Source organism: Hemitrygon akajei, chromosome 6, assembly GCF_048418815.1.
Source record: "Hemitrygon akajei chromosome 6, sHemAka1.3, whole genome shotgun sequence".
In the NCBI taxonomy this organism is placed as follows: domain Eukaryota; kingdom Metazoa; phylum Chordata; class Chondrichthyes; order Myliobatiformes; family Dasyatidae; genus Hemitrygon; species Hemitrygon akajei.
The window spans coordinates 94170000-94192242 of NC_133129.1; the positions used below are offsets into that span (position 1 = coordinate 94170000).

The window sequence follows — 22243 nt, forward strand, 5'->3', positions numbered from 1 at the left end:
TAGAGCCACTTCCTTGTATTTGACCCATATCCCTCTGAACCTTTCCTATAACGTTCCGTCCAAATGTCTTTCAAACATTGTAGCTGTACAATGGGGTAGTGGGATGGAGATAGGTCTCTACTAAAGGAGGTGTAAGGTGCTCCTGCCTTCTGCTAGCCTGCACGTCTCCCTTGGGCAAGGTGTAGCACCTGCTTAGACCTCCCCACTCCACACCCCAGATCAGGGTCGTGTGAAGTCATGGGAGCAGGTGGTGGATGGTCATATAAGCAGCCGGTGCATGTCACAAGTCCTGGTTATGTGACCACCGATGCTAGGCAGACAATCTCTGAAGAGTATTGATAATGGCTGGGGTCACTCTTCTTGTAAAGACACTGCCCAGAAGAAGGCAATGGCAAACCACTTCTGTAGAAAGATTTACCAAGAATGATTGTGGTCATCATGATCCCCCATGTCACGACACGGCACATAATGATGATGACATGTACCCGTGTTTATATAGTAGATCATTCCGCATGCCCACCATCCTCTGAGTGAAAACGTTGTTTACCCAATTCTCTTTAAAACTTTCACTTCTCATCCTAAATCTATGCCCCATTTCTGAATGAAGGTCAAAGTGCTGGGAGCTGCTTCTGTCATTAATATCCTGGTAGTTAGTCTTTGTCACAGAGTTCTGGTTAGTGATCTATGCCTAATGCACTTCAGCAATTCTGCTGCATTGGTTGGTTGATTGATGCGTGTACATCTCAGGACAGGTGAGATCGCCGGTGTGATTGCCACAGGATTGGCAAATTGGTTGGCATACATGTCTCAGGATTGATGAGATGGTCAATGTGCATGTCCCAGGACTGCAGAGTTAGTTGGCATGCCTGTCTCAGGATGGGTGAGTTAGCTGGTGTGCCTGTCTCAGGATGGGTGAGTTAGCTGGTGTGCCTGTCTCAGGACTGGTGAGTTAGCTGGTGTGCCTGTCTCAGGATGGGTGAGTTGGTTGTTGTGCCTGTCTCAGGATGGGTGAGTTGTTGGTTGTTGTGCCTGTCTCAGGATGGGTGAGTTGGTTGGTGTGCCTGTCTCAGGATGGGTGAGTTAGCTGGTGTGCCTGTCTCAGGATGGGTGAGTTAGCTGGTGTGCCTGTCTCAGGATGGGTGAGTTGGTTGGTGTGCCTGTCTCAGGATGGGTGAGTTAGCTGGTGTGCCTGTCTCAGGATGGGTGACTTGGTTGGTGTGCCTGTCTCAGGACTGGTGAGTTAGCTGGTGTGCCTGTCTCAGGACTGGTGAGTTAGCTGGTGTGCCTGTCTCAGGATGGGTGAGTTGGTTGGTGTGCCTGTCTCAGGATGGGTGAGTTAGCTGGTGTGCCTGTCTCAGGATGGGTGACTTGGTTGGTGTGCCTGTCTCAGGATGGGTGAGTTAGCTGGTGTGCCTGTCTCAGGACTGGTGAGTTAGCTGGTGTGCCTGTCTCAGGATGGGTGAGTTGGTTGGTGTGCCTGTCTCAGGATGGATGAGTTAGCTGGTGTGCCTGTCTCAGGATGGGTGAGTTGGTTGTTGTGCCTGTCTCAGGATGGGTGAGTTGGTTGGTGTGCCTGTCTCAGGATGGGTGAGTTAGCTGGTGTGCCAGTCTCAGGACTGGTGAGTTGGCCGGTCTGTGTGTCTCAGGGTTGGTTAGTTGGCCAGTGTGTGTGTGTGTGTGTCTTAGGACAGGCAAATTGGTTGGCATGTAGTAGTAGTGTAGGCCTCTGTTTGTCTCGATAGACCAAGGAAAGTTTCCAGGGTGCAAGCCTGGGCAAGGTTTTTTTTAATGGAAGATCGGCAGTTGCCCAAGCTGCAAGTCTCCCCTCTCCACGCCACCGATGTTGTCCAAGGGAAGGGCACGCCTGTCTCTGGGCTGGTGAGTTGGCCGGTGTGGATCAGCCTCTACAGCCACCAGAGGACCCACCAGTAGATAATCCCTGAGGAGACCATCATACTCGACTCGAGTGATTGCGTTACTATTATTACTTGGAGTAAGAATTATTAGAACTTTCTGTAAGATTTGGGATTAGAAACTAGTACAGCAGAGAATAATATCAGTAAAAGAGATATTTATTTGAATTCCTAATACAAAAGAGACAGAAAATACAAATACTCTCCATCTATTATTTGCCATTTTCATAATGATTTGAAAAGTACATTAATATTAACTAATATAAAATACTCTCAAACACAGATAACACAATGAAATGAAACCCATGCATATACACTGAGCGGCTTGGCTCTCATGTTCCTTCTAGTTGCTGTCGGGTTATTTCTTTTCAAAGTAAACCAACTCTATCACCCTAACAGATAAGCAGTACCGTGACATCCAACCCGCAGCACTTTCTGGGATGTTAGAGCAAAGTGCAGGATTAAGGTGTGGATCTTTCTACATCAGACTTCATGAGACATGATCCTGGAAGATAAGGGGTGCAAGGTTTGTTGTTTCTTTATCACTGATGCGGGCTTTAATAAGCTCTCATAGAATTTTCCTTCTGGAATAGTAATCTAGATTTTAAAATACTCCCCCTTGCAGCTTTATCTGCCTTGATCCTGTTGGTTTAACGTGCGGAACTGGTATGTCCCAATATCCTGATGGAATGAAGAGTCAGCATCATCATTATACGCTGTGTCCTATGTTGTAGGCGGTTATGGTCTCATGACAATGGTTGCTCTTGGCAAAGGATGAAGAGTTCAGGGGTGTTAATCAGACTGAGGTTTTTAGGATAAGTGGAGGGAGCGGGTGGACAGAATTCATTTTCTTTAGATGGAAATGTGGATGCTGAACAAGGGTGTAACAAGATTCTTGGCCAATACACAAAGCACTGGAAGAACTCAGCAGGTCAGATTCTGGATCAATACACAAAGCACTGGAAGAACTCAGCAGGTCAGATTCTGGATCAATACACAAAGCACTGGAAGAACTCAGCAGGTCAGATTCTGGATCAATACACAAAGCACTGGAAGAACTCAGCAGGTCAGATTCTGGATCAATACACAAAGCACTGGAAGAACTCAACAGGTCAGATTCTGGATCAATACACAAAGCACCAGAAGAACTCAGCAGGTTAGGCAGCATCTATGGAGGGAAGGGGGCAATCAACATGCGGGGTCGAGACTCTTCACTTTGATATCTGTTCTCTTCCATCCATAGAAGCTGCCTGACCTGCCTGAATTCCTTCAGCGTCTTGCGTGTTGCTTTGGGTTTCCAACACCTGCAGACTCTCTCATGTTTGTAATCAGTGATCTACATAAATGTCAGAATAGGCTCAAGGGGCTGAATGGCCCACATGTCTATGTTCCCAGAATGGGCTCACTGTGAGCTGGGCGTTGCAATGTTACCTTCGCGCACCTATTCAGAAAGTTACGCCACATAGAATCACCGATCACAAACCACAAATCAATATAGTTTCTATTTTACTAATTACAAAGCTTCCAAGATCAGAGAAATAAATTACATAAAAATCGCAAAAAAATATATTATATTAAACTAAACTATAACTTTCATATGTTCAAACACATTTTTGGAAGGCAACAGTGCAAGGTTCAGTATAGATACGTACAAATAAACAAGGGAAAAGATGGGATTTGTTACCCATTCACAAAAGGCAAGTAGGACAACTAGTCCCTGGAGATTATCTGAGACTACAGCCTGCCTCCTCTCTTATACGCACGCACGCACGCACACACACACACACACACACACATACACACACACACGCACATGCACACACATATATACACGGATCCTCAAAGTGCCATCAAATCTGGAATGTTCTAGTATACTTCTAGCGATGGTGAGGGAGAGAGTCAACGGCTCACTGGCAAGTGGGCTTCACAATAGCAAAAGGTGGCGGGGCGCCTTTCGAAAGGAAACAGCGAATACTTTGAGAGGTGGCGTTTGGACGGCGGCTTGCTGTGCTGCGATGGAAGGCTTGAGGGCCACGCAAAATGCATCCTCAGCAATGATAACATCCAGAATGATGGTGGCAGCTGGCAGGTTGATCACCGTGGAGTCAAAGCTTTCCCATTTTGTTTGCCAGTTTAATTGCAATCTTCTCTATAGCTTTCCAGATTTGGTGTGAGTATTGTCTTTACACGGTGGTAGTTCTAGGGTTCCATAACTTGCCCCATAAATAAAATGGTGCCTATAATACAAAATGAGAGATTGTTAACATCAAGTCCATCTTCTCAATTTTCACTTTGGTTTTGTCTTTTTGCAATCATTTCCCCTTCTGCCCTCACTCGCACATCCCTTCCACCCAGCCTTGGACTTCAAGCACAGCGGAGACAGACTGGGTGGTGAAGGATTGCTCGGTTTCTCGCTGGGGCTGGTGGGTGGGGATGCACTCTACCTGTTTGCATCGCTGCCTGGTACAATGCGACCAATGCACAGGAACTGGATAAAGCTACAGAGGACTGTAGACTCAGCCAGCTCCATCAATGGTACCAGAGGGAAAGGTTCAAAAGATGATGCCTCAGAAGAAGTGGAATCCATCATTAAGGACCCCCCCCCCCCCCCCACTCCCCAGGACATACCCTCTTCTCGTTACTACCATCAGGGAGGAGGTACAGGAGCCTGAAGACACACGTGCAACATTTGAGGGACAGCTTCTTCCCCTCTGCCATCAGCTTTCTGAACGGACAATGAGCCCATAAACACTACCTCACTATTTTTACACTACTTATTTTTCTTTTCTAATTCTTGTCTGAATTTGTAGCATATTTATGCATTGCACTGTACAACAGATTTCATGGCTTATGTCGGTGATAATAAATCTGATTGGAATGAATTCAAACAGCGGGGCCTGTGTAGAACTGGTATCGTCTGAGCACTGCACTCAGCGGGTTATTTGATGTGTAGCAAGGGGTGGATGAACTCCGGCATGGATGGTCCCCAAGCCCAGTTGTGAAAGGAGCAGGGTTGGGCCTGGAGCTAGCAACCCCATCCCAAAAAAAACACAGAGCTACAGAAAGGTTAGAACCTCCAAAGACCTCATCCCTGGGAGAAGGGGGATACACCAAGAAGATGGGTTACACCCAGCAGCAACTTGAAAGAATAGCTGGGACTGAAGACTCTGATGGGCTACTGTCAGAGGCGTATGCCCCTATAGAGGTGATGGACTTCAGAATGAGAAGTAGGGGCTGATGGTCCTCAATGAGCAGAAAGGGGTAGATCGTGCAGTTGGCACTTAATTAGAATTCTAATTACTAAATAATCATAAAAGTGGAGATAAAGAACATCTGTTTTAAAGAGGGAAAACAAATTTTTAACTCAACTGGAACATAAAAGGATCCAGTTTTCTTTCACATTGGGGGTGGCACGATAGCGTAGTGGTTAGCACAATGCTTTACAGATCCAGCAACCCAGGTTCACCCGCTGCTGCCTGTAAAGGGATTGTACATTCTCCCCCACAGTCCGAAGGTGTACCGGATAGGTTAATAGGTCATTGTAAATTGTCCTGAGATTACGCTATCATTAGTTGGGGTTGCTTAGGGTCAATTGGGGCAGTGTGGCTCAAAGGGCTGAAAGGAGCTGTTACCATGCTGTGTCTCTAAATAAACACAATCTTGCAGGCTAAACAGAGCTTCTCCCGATCGCGCAGAGGCAAATTCTTACCTGTGGGGTTGTGTCGGATCAGGAACAGGAAGGGTCTGTCGAATGCGACTTCAGGTGGGACCATTCGCTCATAAATAATGGCAGCTGCAAAATTAAAATAATAATCACGGTCACCAAGACATCACAGACACATCTGCATCTACACTGCGCTTTCCTGCAGAGATAGATTCTTGTTAAACCATGTTTAATAAGTTTATCTAGATAAAATACAAAGAACAGTACAGGGACAGGATGTTCTAAGACCCTAATAGGAGCAGTGTTAGGCCATTCGGCCCATCGAGTCTGCTCTGCTATTCATTCATGGCTGATTTATTATCCCTCTCAATCCCATTCTCCTGCCCTCTCCCTTGACACGTTTGACACCCTTACTAATCAAGAAGCTATCAACATCCACTTGAAGTATACCCAATGACTCGGCCTCCACCGCTGTGTGTGGTAAGGAATTCCACAGATTCACTGCCCTCTGGCTGAATAAACTCTGGCTTAGCCTTTGGCTAAGCCCTCTGGTCCTACACTCTCCCACAATTGGAAATATCCAGTCCATGTTCATTCTATCTAGGCTTTTCAATATTCAATAGGTTCCAGTGAGATTCCCCCACCTCATTCTTCTAAACTCCGTTTGTGTCACACACTTTAAACACCAAACTAAGCTTATGCCTACACGTATTTCTCCGTTCCCTATTCATTGCTTTGCCTATCTGAAAGCATTTTAAATGCCTCTATCATACTTGCCTCCACCACCCACCCAGCAGTGCATTCACAAGTCCCACTCCGGATTGAAGCCTGAGGCTGATCCGAGGTCCAATTGAGACCCGCCAGCTGGAGCCGCACGTCTGTGAATCCGTGCAGGTCTGCTGGGGAAGCTGGGGCTCAGGATCCGCGAATCCACAAGTTCTGCTGGAGGCTGCTGGCCAATCCCGGGGTAAGAGGGCTGCGTATGTGTATGTGGGTGGCTGGGAGGGAGGAATGGGGTTTGTTTCGCTGTTGGTGCTTGGTATGTTGTGTTCTGCCGAGTGTTATGGGCACGCTACGCTGGTGCTGGGATGTGTGGCAACATTGCAGGCTGTCTCGGCTTTGTGTTGGTTGTTAAAGTAAACGGTGCATTTTGCTGTATGTCTCAATGTACATGTGATAAATAAATCAGTCTTGAATACAGACTCCAGATGCGGCCTAGCCCAAGTTGTATAAAGCTGCAATGTATCGTCCCAAATGCCTCCACTTACGAAGACAGGAGTGTCATACACCTTCTTTACCTCCCTATCCAGCTGTGAAGCCACCAATGTGCCTGACAGCAATCTGTCCTAAAGAGGTGTGGTGGCAGCTGCCTAAACAGCTGGCTCAAATTGTACGTTCTGGCCTGAGGGCAGCTCGTGGAGTGGATGTGTAAAGCCTTTCATGCAGCTCGTGATTTCAAAACCAAACAATTGTAGTTATTGAGTGACAGTAGGCTTTATTGTTGGCAACTTGCTAACTGCATTTCAATATCTCTGAGGGTTCTTTGTGCGTGCACAGTTCTGGTGTTGCGGGCTGGCCTCAGCCATGCACAGAGCTGTCAAAGATTCCTTGTCCAAAACTGCTTTTTCACTATTCCCTCTCTCCAACCACAACTCCTCATCCACCAATTTGTTTTAGCTGTGAAAGCCCAGGGTATTGGCTGCGTGCTGTCTTTTTTCCCCTCCAGAGGTTAAAAAAAAGCAAGAGCTTAGACATATCAAGCAGTAGTAAATCATAGACACAGGAACTTAGACCATAAGACTTAAGAGCAGAACCAGGCCATTTGGCCCACCGAGTCTGCTCCAATATTCCATCACAGCTGATTTATTATCCCTCTCAACTCCATTCTCCTGCCTTCTCCCCGTAACCTTTGACGTTCTTACTAATCAAGAACCTATCAATCTCCGCTATAAGTACATTCAGTGACTTGACCTCCATTGGACCAGACAGCATAGATCTGAACCGTACAGCACAGGAACAGGCCCTTCAGCCCACAAGAATAATCTATCCCTTCCCTCTTATATAGCCTTCCGTTTTTCTATCACCCATGTGGCTATCCAAGAGTTTCCTAATGTATCTGCCTCTACCACCACCTCTGCCAGGACGTTCCACACACACACCCTCCATTCACGTCCTTACTGTTATATAACAGTCGCCCAGACTCGGGATGATCTAAGTCTGTGGGTTTGTTTTGCAATGTCTTACACAGCTGAGTATCAGGAAGAGCCTAGAAGCCTACAGGGCCCAGTGAGGGCAGGAAGACTCACCAGTGGCTGCAGATGCCTTGGTTCCACTCTCGTTCGCTTCGATCTTCACCTTCTGTAGAGCGTGTGCCACAAAGAGCTTCTTGTTTTCTGTAGCAACAAAGAAAGGAGGTAGAATTATTAGCCCGCCAGCTCAGAGACTGTCTCCGCCGTGGGACTGAAGACCATTTTACCCCGGAAAACATAAGAGGTTCAGCAGATTCTGGGAATCCAGAGTAACACATACAGTATAACAAGCTGGGTGAACTCAGCAGGTTTGACAGCATCTGGGGAAGGAATAAACAGCTGGCTGGGTGAAGAAAGATCAATCGTTTGGCCAGTGGGAGATCCCCCTATTGCAGTGTTATAAATTGCAGAAGTGCTTTGAGTGTGTTTTGGTATAGAGGGATAATAGAATTGGTGTTTTAAGTTATTGGCCCAGGGTCACCATAGTTACACACACAAAATGGTGGAGCAACTCAGCAGGCCAGGCAGCGTCTATGGAAAAGAGTAAAGAGTCGACGGTTTGGGCTGAGACAATGAGAGGTCAGAGTAAGAAGGTGGGTGGGGGGAGGGTAGAAGAAGTACAAGGTGGCAGGTGAAAGGTGAAACTGGGAGGGGGAGGGGTGAAGTAAAGAAGTTGATTGGTGAAAGAGATAAAGGGCTGGAGAAGGGGGAGTCTGATAGGAGAGGGTAGAAGACCATGCAAGATAGGGAAGGGGAGGAGCATCAGAGACAGACGATGGGCAGGTAAGAGAGGGTAACAGGAATGGGGAATGGTGAGGGGGGGCAATTATCGGAAATATCATAGCTACGTTGTTATTTGTGCAGAGACAATGAAGTGCGAGTGTTGATTAATTAAGAGTTGTGGAGTGAGTTGCCTAAACTAGATCAGTTGATGGTAGTGAACAAACCCAGAATAAATCATTCACAAATGATGTTTCTCAAACTAATTCTGTCCCCACTAGATCCTCTGCAACCCTCCCTCCAAATGCAGAACTCTTTAAGAAGGACCGACGCTGAGGAAAGGATGCTGTGAAGTGATACTTACTGCTGATGTTACTGAAGTTTGCCTCTGCACTATTAAACATATCCTTTATTCCCATGTTTTCCAGTGGCTTTTCCAGATTTGTCTCTGTCTCCAGGGAAAATCTGCCAAGAAAAAGACAAAAACATTAACATTGTAAGCAGTTTTGGGGCCCTTATCTAAGAAAGGATGTGCTGGCATTGGAAAGGGTCCAGAGGAGATGCACGAGAATAATTCCAGAAATGAAAGGGTCAATGTATCAGGAGCATCTGATGGCTATGGGTAACAAGATTTAAGGGTGGGTCTCATTGAATATTGAAAGGAGTCTTGACGAAGGGTCTCAGCCTGAAACGTTGACTGTTTATTCATTTCCATAGATGCTGCCTGACCTGCTGAGTTCCTCCAGCATTTTGTGCGTGTTGCTTTGGATTTCCAGCATTTGCAGACTTCTCCCTGTTTAGAATATTGAAAGGACTAGATAGAGTGGGCACGGAGGGGATGTTTCCTGTAGTTGGGGAGTCTAGGACCAGTTGGCACAACCTCAAATTAGAAGGAGAGAGATAAGGAGGAAGTTCTTTAGCTAGAGATTGGTGGATCTGTGGAACTCGTTGCCACATGTGGCTGTGAGGCCCAAGTCACTGGGTATATTTAAACTGCTGATGAGAGGACAGGCATTTAAGGCAAAAGGGGGGACATTTAAAGAAGACGTGTGGGGCAAGGTTTCTTGCTTTACGAAGACTGGTAGGTGCCTGGTTCCAAGAGTGGTGGTGGAGGCAGATATGATAGTGGCATTTAAGAGGCTATTAGATACATGTTTGTTTGTTTGTTTTGCATTTGCACAGTTTGTTGATTTCTACACATTGGTTGAACTCCCAAGTTGGTCCAGTCTTTCATTAACTATTCTGGTTATTATTCTATACTGGACTTATCGAGTACTCCCACATGAACGTGAATGTCAAGGTTGTATATGGTGACATGAATGCACTTAGATGATAAATTTACTTTGAACTTTGAATGGATTGTGGGCCACTGTTCCACCCTCCATACTCTCTCACTTACTTGGGCAGGGCGACCTGGCGTTTGACAAGGCGCATATTCGTCTTCCACTCGTTGACCAGCTGGATGTCGATGATGTTAGTGAGGGTGGACAGCGGGTCTCTCTTCTGGTACGGGGCGGCAATATACATGCTGAACGTCTCGCCGTGATAGGGCAGCTCGATGACATCGTAGTCCATGCCACTGGGAGTCACAAACTCGCCTGGATGAACAAAGCAATACCATTGGTTTTCGGGCTTGTCAATCACACAACTCATATCTCAAGTTAGGCAGGTCACTGGCATTGTAAAGTGTTAGACTAACCGCTACACTACCATGCCACCCTCTATTCTATTATTGCTTTCCCTTGTGCTACCTCAATGCAGTGTTGTAATGAGTACCATATATAGACCAGGGGTTCCCAACCTTTACCATGCCACAGAGCCCTATCATCCACCCAGGGGTCTGTGGATCCCAGGCTGGGAACCCCTGGTAGAGACAGTATGCAAAACAAGTTTTAACCACTGCACCTTGGTACCTGTGACAGTAATAAACCAATTTATGAATGTGTGTGACAGGAGAGATCTTGGAAACATTTGAGGTTGAAACCCTACTGGGCAAAATTTGGCTGATAAACTGTCAATCTTTCACAGGAGCCTTCACTTCGAATAGCTCTCATCCCGTAGCACCACTGAGGGACAAATATGGAATTTTTTACATTTAGTTTGGGTCTTGGAAACATCATGGTACGTGTCAAAGAGCTTTTTAGAACACAGAACACTACAGCACACAACCTTTCAACCTACTGTGAGGTCAATCTAATCCTTCCCTCTTACATAGGCCTCCATTTTTTGATCATCCATGCGCCTATCTAAGAGTTATGCACACAAAATACTGAAGGGAACTCAGCAGATCAGGCAGCATCCATGAAACTCAGTAATCATTCGACATTTCAGGCCAAGACCCTTCACCTTTCATCCAGCATTTTGTGTATGTTTCCATCATCTGCAGAATATCTTGTGTCTAAGTGTTTCTTAAACACCCCTAACGTATCTGCTTCTGCCACCATGCCTGGCAGGGCGTTCCACGTGCCCACCACTCCATGTGAAAATCTTTCCTTTTATATCCTCCCTATATCCTCCTCCACTCTCCTTAAAATGTTGCCCCCCACTTCTTTGTATTAGCTGTTTCCACACTGGGAAGAGGTCTCTGGCTGTCCACCCAATCTGTGTCTCTTATCATCTTGTACATCTCTATCAAGTCACTTCTCATCTTCCTTCGCTCCAAAGAGAAAAGCTCTAGCTGGCTCAACCTATCCTCAGACGCGCTCACTAATCCAAGTAGCATCCTGGTAAATCCCCTCTGCACCCTCTCAAAACTTTCACTTTTATAATGACTTGACCAAACTGAAGACAATATCTCATTTATGATCTGACAAGGGTTTTATAGAGTTGTAACATTACCTCACAGTGCTTGAACCCAACACAATGACTAATAAAGGCTAACACACCATACACTTTAACCATTCTGCCAACTTGCGCAGCAACTTTAATGATCAATGGGCACCGGCCCCAATCCTGCTATTAACCCTGTGTTCTGCCTTCAAATTCGAACTTCCAAATAGAATCAGTTCATACTTTCTTTTTTAAAAAAGAACACTTTTGCAGAGCAGTCACTTTCGCAGAACAAGAACGTGGTAGTAGTCAGTCAGAATGAAGGATAACAGCATGGATCAGATGGGCTGAATGGTCTTTGCATTGTGAACAAGGGCGTGCGCACCTTTTCTTTGACAGACTTCTTATAATGATTTTACTTTCTGCGCCAGCTCTAGGTGTGGGTGTGGGTGACATGCAGGTTATTCCGGGCACGCAGCCAATCTTAATCTCAATATACAGAAGGCACAAGAGTCACGGGGCAGATCTCTGTCTGCCAGGTCTGTCTGGATTAATCATTGCCTGAGCTCATGTCAGATACACCACAGTGCTGACTCCACCCACAGCTGCAGCAACAACCCACGGGATTCCACGCACAGGGAGCATATTCGTGCAATAGGACCTTCAATGCAAATTGAACCATCAGAATCAGGTTTATTATTTAAATAGAAAATAGAAATTTACAGCACATTACAGGCCCTTTGGCCCACAATGTTGTGCCAACTATGCAAACTACTCTAGAAACGGTCGCGATCTGCTCAAACTATCTCCATAACTCAGTCCCTCAATTCCTGACAACATCCCCACAAATTTCTTCTGCACTCTTTCCAAATGAAGGGGGACCAACGAAACTCCAAATGCCGCCTCTTGTACAAACTGCAATATGATGTCCCACCTGGCACGTACTCAGTGGCCAATTTATTAGGTACCGAATAAAGTGGCCACTGAGTGTAGATTCATGGTCTTCTGCTGATGTAGCCCATCCACTTTAACAGATTCAGAGATACTCTTCAGCGCACCACTGTTGTAACATGTGGCTTGTCTTTAGTTAGTCTAGTTTGGATTGAGCTAAGGGAATGATATCATTTTTGTTGGCCAGTTAATTATGCTCCAAATCACTTGAATATGCTTAAATACTCTTGAATATTCTTGATTATATTTAAGAATGCTTGGCATTAATTACATTTAGTACACTAAGACTGTTCATTTTGTTGTATCACTAGTTCTGTTATTTTGTGTATTGAGATACAGCGTGGAGTAGGCCCATCCATCCCTTTGGTACGTGCCACCCAGCAACCCCTGACTTAACCCTAGCCTAATCACAGGACAATTTACAATGACCAATTAACCTACCAACCAGTACGTCTTTGGACTGTGGGAGGAAACCGGAGCACCTGGAGGAAACCCACACAGTCACGGGGAGAACGTACAGACTCCTCACAGGCAGCGGCGGGAATTGAACCCGGGTTGCTGGTACTGTAAATAGTTTTGCTAACCACTACGCCACCTCGTTGCCTCGTGGTTTTTAATTTCACTAGTTTTCAACACTTTGAGATTGTCTTGTTTTGGTAGGTTCTTTATAAAAGATTGAATATATTATTTGACTTTGTTGGATTTGAGAGCGTGTCAAACGGATCAACCCACCCCGCCATACTTCGTCTCCGAGGGACACTGGTTTATTAAGTAGGCACTATAGTATGGAATGATCTGTTTTTCAATAAGTGTGTGGCACTAATAAACCAATACCAAGGCAGGCAGAGGGGAAGCACTTGAACTCGTAATGCTCTGGCACCTTCACCTCAAGGACCAAGCAGCATCCTTTGACTCACCAGCATTCACTTTGGCGATCTGTGCCATCATGGGCACCATAATCCTTGTCCCATCCGCCTTGTAGAACTCGCGCTGCTGTGTGCCCTCGGAGGGGAATGGCATCTTCCACAGGCCCTTGAAGTAAATGGCGTTGAGCAGGACCATGCGGGTCAGAACGGGATCCAGCAAGCCTGGCTGGAGAAAGTCGTGTATCATTCCTGGGAGGAGAAAGAATTATAATTAGATTGAGCGTTTGGCATATTGGTCTTTGTAATCAAAGTATTGAGTCTGGGATGTTACATTGACGTTGCCGAGGCCGAATTTGGAGTATTGTATGCAGCTCTGGTCACCTACCTACAGGAAAGATGTCAATAAGATTGAAAGAGTGCGGAGATTTACAAGTGCGTAGCCGGGGCTTGAGACCTGAATTATGGGAAAGGTTGAATAGATCAGGACTTTATTCCCTGGTGCGTAGAAGAATGAGGTGTTGGACACTGACACTTCTGTGATGCAAAGGCTCTTCGAGTGTTAAGAATAAAGCATAAAAGTTGCTGCTTTCAGCTGTTTTAGTCTGACCGAGGGATGATCTTATTAAGGTATACAAAATTATGAGGGATTACAGATGGTGCTGAGTGGCGGGGTGAAAGTACGTTTCTACCAAAGGAGGTGGGTGTAATGTCATACGATGCAGCACATAATGATGCTTAAGACATATAAAGTAGACCAGCAAAATTCTTAGGCACATTTATGTAGCTAGGGTGCCTAAGACTTTTGCACAGTACTGTATTTGTCAATGTGGAGCGGAGAGCAAGTTTGTAAATCTGGCAGGAGCAAAGCATGTTGGGAATGGTGAGGGTGGAATGGGTGTGGGGCAGGTGGCAGGGGCAGGGGGTGGTGCAGGTGCAGACACAGCCGGCCCTGGGGCACCAGGCAGGGTCATTTGATTCCAAACAATTGGTTTTTTGATCATTACAGAATGTCTCTCTGGTACTTCCCGTTCTGTCCTCTCTCCTTGCCCTTTTTCCCAACCATGATTCCCCTCTCCCTGCCCTTTCCCATTCTCAGTCCACAATAGAGACCCAGATCAGAATCACTCACATATGTCATGAAATTTGTTTTTTTTTTGTAGCAGCAGTACAGTGCAGTACATAAGACTTTTGCTCAGTACTGTAACTGGAGGGCTAAGGTCCTAGGACTAGGCAGAATAATTGTTCATCATGGACTAGATGGGCTGAAGGGCCTGTTTCTGTGCTGTTGTTCTCTGTGACTCTCAACCAAAAGACCTGATGTACAAACCACTCAGACTCTGGTGAAGGTCAGTCTGTAGTGGACACTGTGTTTAATGCATTTAGGAAAGAAAGACTATTTCCCTAAAATCCTCTTCCCCAATTATTTCTTCATGTAAATTGCCTGCTTTCGTGCTGTAACAATTCCATGGCTCCGAATATAGTTCAGCGGATACTGGCAGCAAGATCACACCTTCACAGTTGCTAGCTGGTGTCTGCGTGAAATATTCCAGGGAAGGGTGGGTTTTCCCGGGAGAGGCATGGACTGACCCAAGTCCCAGACTGATATAATAGAAACCCAAGCTAGGAGAGTAGGTTTAACTTGTTAAAAGTTAGAGGGAGAAAATATTTTCATCCTGAAGATGCTAAGAATGTTCCCAGGAATGAAAGGCTGAACAGATGAGGAACAATTGATGCACATGAGGTCTGATGCATGGAAGGAGATCTCTGTGAAAGCTCCTGCACACTAGAAGCCCTGGATAGAGTGCATGCGGACAGGTTTCCATTAGTAAGAGAATCTACTAATGGGCAAAGCCTCAGAATGAAGGGGCATCCCTTTAGTATTGAGATGAGGAGGAACTTCTTCAGCCAAAGGGTCGTGAGTCTGTGGAGGCCAAGTCTTGGGTATATTTCCTGATTAGTAAAAGGGCTGATATTAGGAGGAGAAGGGAGAATAGGTTAAAAATAATTATGATTGAATGCAGAACAGACTTGATGGGCCAAATGGCCCAGTGTGTCTCCTGTAACTTAATAGTGGTATGGGTCTGGAAGACATTGAATGACAAGAAACCATAAAAGAAGCATAATGTATGGAGCAGTGGCCTAATAACTAGCAGGACTCAGTGGCTTTAAAGTAATCTCACTTTTTTTTGGAGATACAGCTCAGCAACAGGTCATTCTGGCCCAATGAGCCCATGCTGACAATTACACCCATGTGACCAATTAACCTACTAACCCGCACATCTTTACGAAGTAGAAGGAGATGCACATGGTCTCGGGGAGACCATACAAACTCCTTAGGGATGGACTTTAGGGTGGTGCAGGCACAATGATCGCCAATTATTCTTGTGGGTGCCAAACCTTTGACTCTGAGACTCACCTCGGGTTTTCACTTCTACCCATTTGTTGATGATGTAGGTGGCCTTTGCGTTGTCCTGGAAGAGCAGCTGCTTTGGCCAGCTGTTGAATGCCTTCCTGTACTTGTTCATGTAGGCCACTGGCAGCTGCATGTCCCTCTGGACGAACACAGAGCTGGCGACATAGGCCGCATCCTGGTTGCTCTTGGCAATGAGGTCTTTACGGAGCTGCCTCAGGGCCAGAAGCACACCATTATCTGTCCAGAAAGGGAAAAGAGGATTCAGTTGGTCAGGGATCAGCCACTCCTCTCCACAGCCCCTCATCACCCTTCATTCACCCCCCCTCCCCATTCACTGCAACTTCACACTTACACTCCACACCTCATACCCACACAGACACGGTCACTCTCCTACTGTGTTTTCATTGACTCCGCTGCCACCTAGAAGAGTTCCTCTTGCTAACAGCCACTTTGTCACGTCATCGTTTCCTGTTAGATTACCCTATATTTATTTTTTTTTTAATTGATTTTATTGAGATACAGCACCAAAGAGATGTATCTCCACCCTGCCATCCATTCTGTATCCTACATACCCAGACAGATTCAGGTGTAAATCTCACACACTCACTTGTACATTACTGGTTTTTTTAGAAATCAAAAGTCATTTCTACCTAGCTATCCACTAGCTGATGACTTTTTAACGTCTATTCCCTACTTACATATGGGCTATTATCCACGGGCCTAACTATGCATACATACACATGGACGGATGCAGATGCATCTCTTTCAAAGGAGGTGTGTTAGGCACTCCTTCCCTCCGCTAACCTGCAGGTCACCCTTGGGCAAGGTGTAGCAGCTGCTTAGCACCCCCTCCCCGCCACTCCTCGATCATGATCACGTGAAACCATGGGTGCAGGTGGTGGATGGTCGTATGAGCAGCCAGTGTTCATCACAAGTCCTGGTTATGCGACCACTGACACCAGGCAGACAATCTCTGAAGGGTATTGATAACGGCTGGGGTCACCCGTCTTGTAGAGACACTGCCCAGAGGAAGGCAATGGCAAACCACTTCAGCAGAAAAACTTGTCAAGAACAATCGTGGTCATGGAAAGACCGTGATCGCCCACGTCACACGACACGGCACGTAATGATGATGATGATGTATGTACAAGTATGCAGGATATAGATAGGCTAAATGCAAGCAGGCTTTTTTTTCCACTGAAGTTGGGTGAGACAAGTACTAGAGGTCAAAGGTTAAGGGTGGAAGGTGAAATATTTAAGGGGCATCCTTGAGTGCCAGTGTGGAACGAGCTGCCAGTGGAAGCGGTGGATGCGGGTTCGACTGCAACATTTAATAGACTTGATAATAATACATCTATTTAGCGAGTGCCATCGATGTGTTTGCGTCAATTCCCACCAGGAGCTGGTTTGATGATGCACTACTGGCTCCTGCCACTAGGGGTTCCCAGTCAGCTACAGAGGCGGGTCGCAGAGAACGCTGCCGAGGAAAGGACTCGGAATTATGTATTTTCCCATCTACCCACCAACACACCCCCTCCCTCTGTGCCCTCCGAGGGGATGGGGCAAGAGGATCTTGTTGCATCGACCAAACTGGAAGAAAACTGTCCACAGGGATCCATGAACTGGCTGTAAAGTGACATGACCAACTCACAGGTCTCTAACCATGAAGACCAACCGACAGGGGCACAGGTTCAATAGTCAGTGAAAGTCACGGCGCAAACCAGCACGAGGCATGCAGGAGAACTCCTGAAAGAGTAGGTTCGGCAAACAATTCTGTAAACAAGAATTGTTTGCAGAAACTCACTTTTCTAGTCCTGAAGAAGGGTCTAAGCCCAAAATGTCGACCCTTTACTCCTGGCCTGCTGAGTTCCTCCAGGTGTGTGTGTGTGTGTGTGTGTGTGTGTGTGTGTGTGTGTGTGTGTGTGTGTGTGTGTGTGTGTGTGTGTGTGTGTGTGTGTGTGTGTGTGTGTGTGTGTGTGTGTGTGTGTGTGTGTGTGTGTGTGTGTGTGTGTGTGTGTGTGTGACTGATTTCACACAACTGCAGACTTTCTCTTATTCTTCCATCCTATTTTTAAGCCAACGCAGGCAAATTTCCAGACCACAATCCATGCAGCCAGTCAGCGACGAGACCCCCCCTCCCCACATCACAATTGAGTTTCCATAATGACGACCAATCAGCTGATTGATAAGTATATAAAGGCCAAGTATTCAGAGGACACACCACAAGTGAACAGTGTACTGTTGATGTCCCTATGTATGGTGATGAAACTTTTGCAAATGGATTACCAAGACTGGAGAACACCTCAAGCCAGCCCCCTTACACCTGTTTTTGTACAGACGTTTCTCCTCCCCGCCACCCAGAATGGGACCTTTGTTTATTCCAGAGACGAGGTGCACTGGCAGGGTGGCACTCCCTCAGTAGCACGCTTCAGCAGCAGGCCAGATGTTCAGTTTGTGCCCTAGAGCCCACAACCTCCTCACTCAAGGAGGAGTGTGATGAAATCCACACTTTAATCTCTACTGCAGAATCTCCCAAACCCAGAGGCAGGTTCATTCACACCAGCTGATGTCTGATGAAGGTACATGCAGGGTGAGCCTGGTGACTAATCCAATCTCACCAGCTGCCGTAATCTTGTTGACACACAGTACACTCAGGACTGCCACACCCACGGGGTGTCCTGAGGTCCAATACCCGAATTAGCCATGATTCCAACCTGCCAACCCACAGGGAGGGGCAAGCAAGTGAGAGGAAAAGGTCCAGACGGAGCAAGGTGAAGAAAGAGATGGCAAAAAGATATAACTACAGATGCAGACACACGCACACATACTTGGGAGGAGGAAGAGACCGAGGCACTCAATGGAACAGAAAGGGGCACACACGGACACAGACAACAAAGTAGAATAAATAGAGGAGAGGGAGGGGCAGATAGGGGGGTTCAGACACAGATGGAGGGAGGGACAGACAGAGAGAGACAGGCGAAGAAGCTGGCAGGGAGGTTCACACAGAAAGGTCAGGGAGTGAGAGAGTGTGAGAGTGAAGGAAGGAGAGAGGGGAACAGATGACCAGAGCCAGGGAGAGGGGAGGCAGACGCAGGCTAGAGAAGCCCTGGGACAACCATCACACTATGACCCGTAGCCGCCTATCGCCAGCCCCCACTCACCGTTCAGCCGGTACTGCATGGTGTTCTCGAGCTGGTGGAGTGTGTTCCCTGCCGCCCCCAGCTGAGCCATCCCCATCAGCGCTGCCACGCCGTGGGGCGAGAGGACTACATTCTGGTCGCCGGCGGACCTGACAATTTCCTGGAAGACGCGGATCCCAAAGTTGCTCCCGAGCTCGGCCAGTTGGGGGCTGGTCACGGTCAGGGCTGGAGTCATCACGGCAGCCAGCAGGGTGACTAGGCACAGGAAGGATTCACTCATCGTGGCCAGGGAAGTCTGAAAAAGGAAAGGAATGGTGAAACCACGCCCGTGGATCTTGCTGTGCACAGCTCCCTACAATGTAGAGTAGCAGAGTTGTGCGCCATTTCCTTCAAGCCCTCCTCCCGCTTTGTCTACCAACCCCTTCCCCCCCCCCCCACCCCACTCCGACACATCGCTGGGCATGTCTGTTGCAGACAGCAGCCCGTTCGTTCATGGCGGCTGCACAGTTCGGAGAGGACTCAGAGGTCCTGAGAGGGAGGCCATGCAGCATGGTTTAGCGGATACACGTTCGGCTGGAGAAGCTCATGCAGTCATAGAAAAGGACAGCACAGGAACAGGCCCTTTGGCCCATCTAGTCCATGCCAAACCATTTAAACTGCCTGCTCCCATCGACCTACACCGGGACCATAGCCCTCCATATGCCTACCATCCGTGTACCTATCCAAATTTCTCTTAAAAATTGAAATCAAGCTTGTGTGCACCACTTGCCCTGGCAGTTCATTCCACACTCTCACCACCCCCTGAGTGAAGAAGTTGCCCCTCATGTTCCCCTTAAACTTTTCACCTTTCACCCTAACCCATGACCTCTAGTTGTAGTCCCACCCAACCTCAGTGGAAAAAGCCTGCTTGCATTTACCCTATCTATACCCATCATAAGTTTGTATACCTCTATCAAATTTCCCTTCAATCTTCTACATTCCAAGGAATACAGTCCTAACCAATTCAACCTTTCCTTATAACTCAGGTTCTCCAGACCTGGCAACATCCTTGTAAATTTCCTCTGTACTCTTTCAACCTTATTTACATCTTTCGTGTAGCAGGTGACCAGAACTTCACACAATACTCCAAATTAGGCCAAGACAGAGCTGGAGTCTCGCTCCCGAGATCAAGGGAAATGGACAGGATGTTTGATAGAAGTGTGACAGTCGGAGAGGTGATGAAAGGGTTAATGTACGAGGAACGTTTGATGGCTCTGAGCCTGCACTTGCTGGAGTTTAGAAGAATGAGGGGGGATCTTAATGATACCTATCGAGTATTGAAAGGCCTGGATAGGGTTGATGTGGAAATTATGTTTCCTATATACGGGGAGTCTAGGACCAGAAGTACAGCCTCAGAGCACAAGGTCAGAGATGAGGAGGAATTTCTTTAGCCAGAGGGTGGGGAATCTGTGGAATTCATTGCTACAGGTGGCTGTGGAGGCCAGGTCTCTGGGTAAAGCAGAGGTTGACAGTTTCTTGATTGGTTATGGCGTCAAAGTTTATAGGGAGGAGGCAGGAGATTGGGGTTGAGTGGCATAATGAATCAACCATGATGGAGCAGACTCAATGGGCTGAATGGCTTAGTTCTGCTCCTATCTCCTATGGTCTCTGATCTGAGAAGCGAAGGGTGGGGTGGGGGGGGGGGGAGATTGCATTTAGGGAGATGGGGTATATTATGGAGAAACCGCTGATGTGATCGTGCATAGCAAGATCCAGCTAGTAGTGCCCCCAGTTACTGTCATCTTGACTCCAGTGAGGCACTTTGGAACCTCCTGAATAATGCTTTCACCTACAGATTCGCATCTGTCTTAAAGCCAGCATTCTGGCAGCCTGTTCCAGACAACCCCCATGCTCTGTGTAAAAAAAACTCGGCCCGCACACCTCCTTTAAACTTTTCCATAAGACATAGGGGCAGAATTAGGCCATTTGTCTTTTCCCCTCTCACTTTAAATACCAGTCATCTAATGTTTGATATTTCTACCCTTCGAATAAATAAGAAAAAAGACCCTGTCTACCCAATTTCCAACTCTCAATCTCATAAACTACCAGACCCGTTGAAAGTTGGGTAAATGCCGAATATGTTCTGGAAAGAGATCACATGCTGAAACGGGTATAGACTGTGCACTTAGATCTAGTAGAGAGAACTCGATAGAGCGAAACGATCTGTGAATACTACAGTTATTAAGAGTTGGGCCAATTCAGTATTAGTCCTGGAATGAGATATTGACTCCAATGGGGATGGGCGTGCGTACACAGATTCGGTAGAGAGATTCTGTGCCGTAATGTGCACAGAACTCACAAGCAGACGCACAGAAAGATGGAAACAGATAGGTGTATGCAGAGTGAGGTGTAGAGGAAGGCAAACACAGGAGAATCGGCAGACGCTGCAAATTCAGAGCAATACACACACACACGCAGGCAGACACCCCCCCCCCCCCCCACACACACACACATTGACACACGCGGGCAGACACACCCACACACACACATAGACAGACACACGATGCTGGAGGTACTCAAGAGGTCAGGCAGCGTCTATAGAGGGGAACAAATAGTCGACAATCCTGGCCAAGACCCTTCATCAGGAAATTAGCCCAAAACGTCGACTGATTATTCCCCTCCGTAGGTGTTGTCTGACCTGTTGAGTTCCTCCAGCATCGTGTGTGTGGGAGAGAGTGGGAGAGAGGGTGGGAGACGGGCTTCTGGAAGAACTCAGCGGGTCAGCCAACATCTGTAAGACACGCAGGGTTAAGCATTCAGAAGCACAGTCATAGCAAACAACGTGAGATTTATACAAACCCACGTTGACAGAGACCAATTCACACAGAGCTGGAGAATCGGAGACTGACGACGCGGTGACTTACATTGACAGGCAGTGCGCGGAGGTCACAGAAGTGTCTGCAGCAGATTCCGAGTCAACCTTCACCGCTGGTTTACAACCCTTCTCTGTCTTGCTCTCGCTCGCCCTGGCCCCTTTTTATGATGATCCGTGGACGGAAGTTGGTTTGCTGAGTAAATGGCTCCGGCCCAGCGAGTGGGGCCGCCCCCCTGCTTGGTTACTGTAAACAAGCAAACACAGAGACTTTCCCAACACCAACATCACTAGGAGAACTGTTATCCCCCGTTAACCCGTTCACTGCCGCTCTCAGCTCGATCAGAATAAAACCAACTCTCAGACAAGCCAGTATCTAACATAGATTGTATGTTTAGTGATATATGACCCTAAGGTGTGATATAGACCAAATGCAAGTTACATATAACTGGCATGGTGCTGGTAGGGACGGTCTGTCACTGTAGAACACGGGAGGACTTTACCGGTGGGAAGGTGTCTGTCACTGTATAACACTGGGGTACAGTACCGGTGGGGACGGGTCTGTCACTGTATGACACTGGGGTACAGTACCGGTGGGAACAGGTCTGTCACTGTATAACACCAGGGTACAGTACCGGTGGGGACGGGTCTGTCGCTGTATAACAATGGGGTACAGTACTGGTGGGGACGGGTCTGTCGCTGTATAA

At 47.1% G+C, this 22243-nt stretch overlaps 1 protein-coding gene across 1 annotated transcript; it reads right to left on the bottom strand.

Annotated features, from left to right (window-relative positions):
• Positions 1 to 2054: 2054 nt before the first annotated feature.
• On the bottom strand, positions 2055 to 21746 carry serpine1 (serpin peptidase inhibitor, clade E (nexin, plasminogen activator inhibitor type 1), member 1). The gene is made up of 9 exons (XM_073048898.1): positions 21589 to 21746; positions 18707 to 18980; positions 15549 to 15782; positions 13184 to 13381; positions 9946 to 10144; positions 8911 to 9011; positions 7884 to 7970; positions 5623 to 5706; positions 2055 to 4150 (listed from the first exon to the last, which is right to left on the bottom strand). The coding sequence occupies exons 2-9, from the start codon at positions 18963 to 18965 to the stop codon at positions 4113 to 4115; spliced, it is 1200 nt and encodes a 399-aa protein (XP_072904999.1). The 5' UTR covers positions 18966 to 18980; positions 21589 to 21746; the 3' UTR covers positions 2055 to 4112.
• Positions 21747 to 22243: the final 497 nt, after the last annotated feature.

Bases quoted from the DNA above. Each gene is read 5' to 3' on its own strand.
- serpine1 (XM_073048898.1), bottom strand. From the start codon at position 18,965: ATGAGTGAATCCTTCCTGTGCCTAGTCACCCTGCTGGCTGCCGTGATG. The intron at 15,783-18,706 runs GTGAGTGGGGGC...CTTTCTGGACAG, and splicing joins CATGCAGTACCGGCTGAACG to ATAATGGTGTGCTTCTGGCC. The intron at 4,151-5,622 runs GTAAGAATTTGC...TTTGTATTATAG, and splicing joins GATCCGACACAACCCCACAG to GCACCATTTTATTTATGGGG.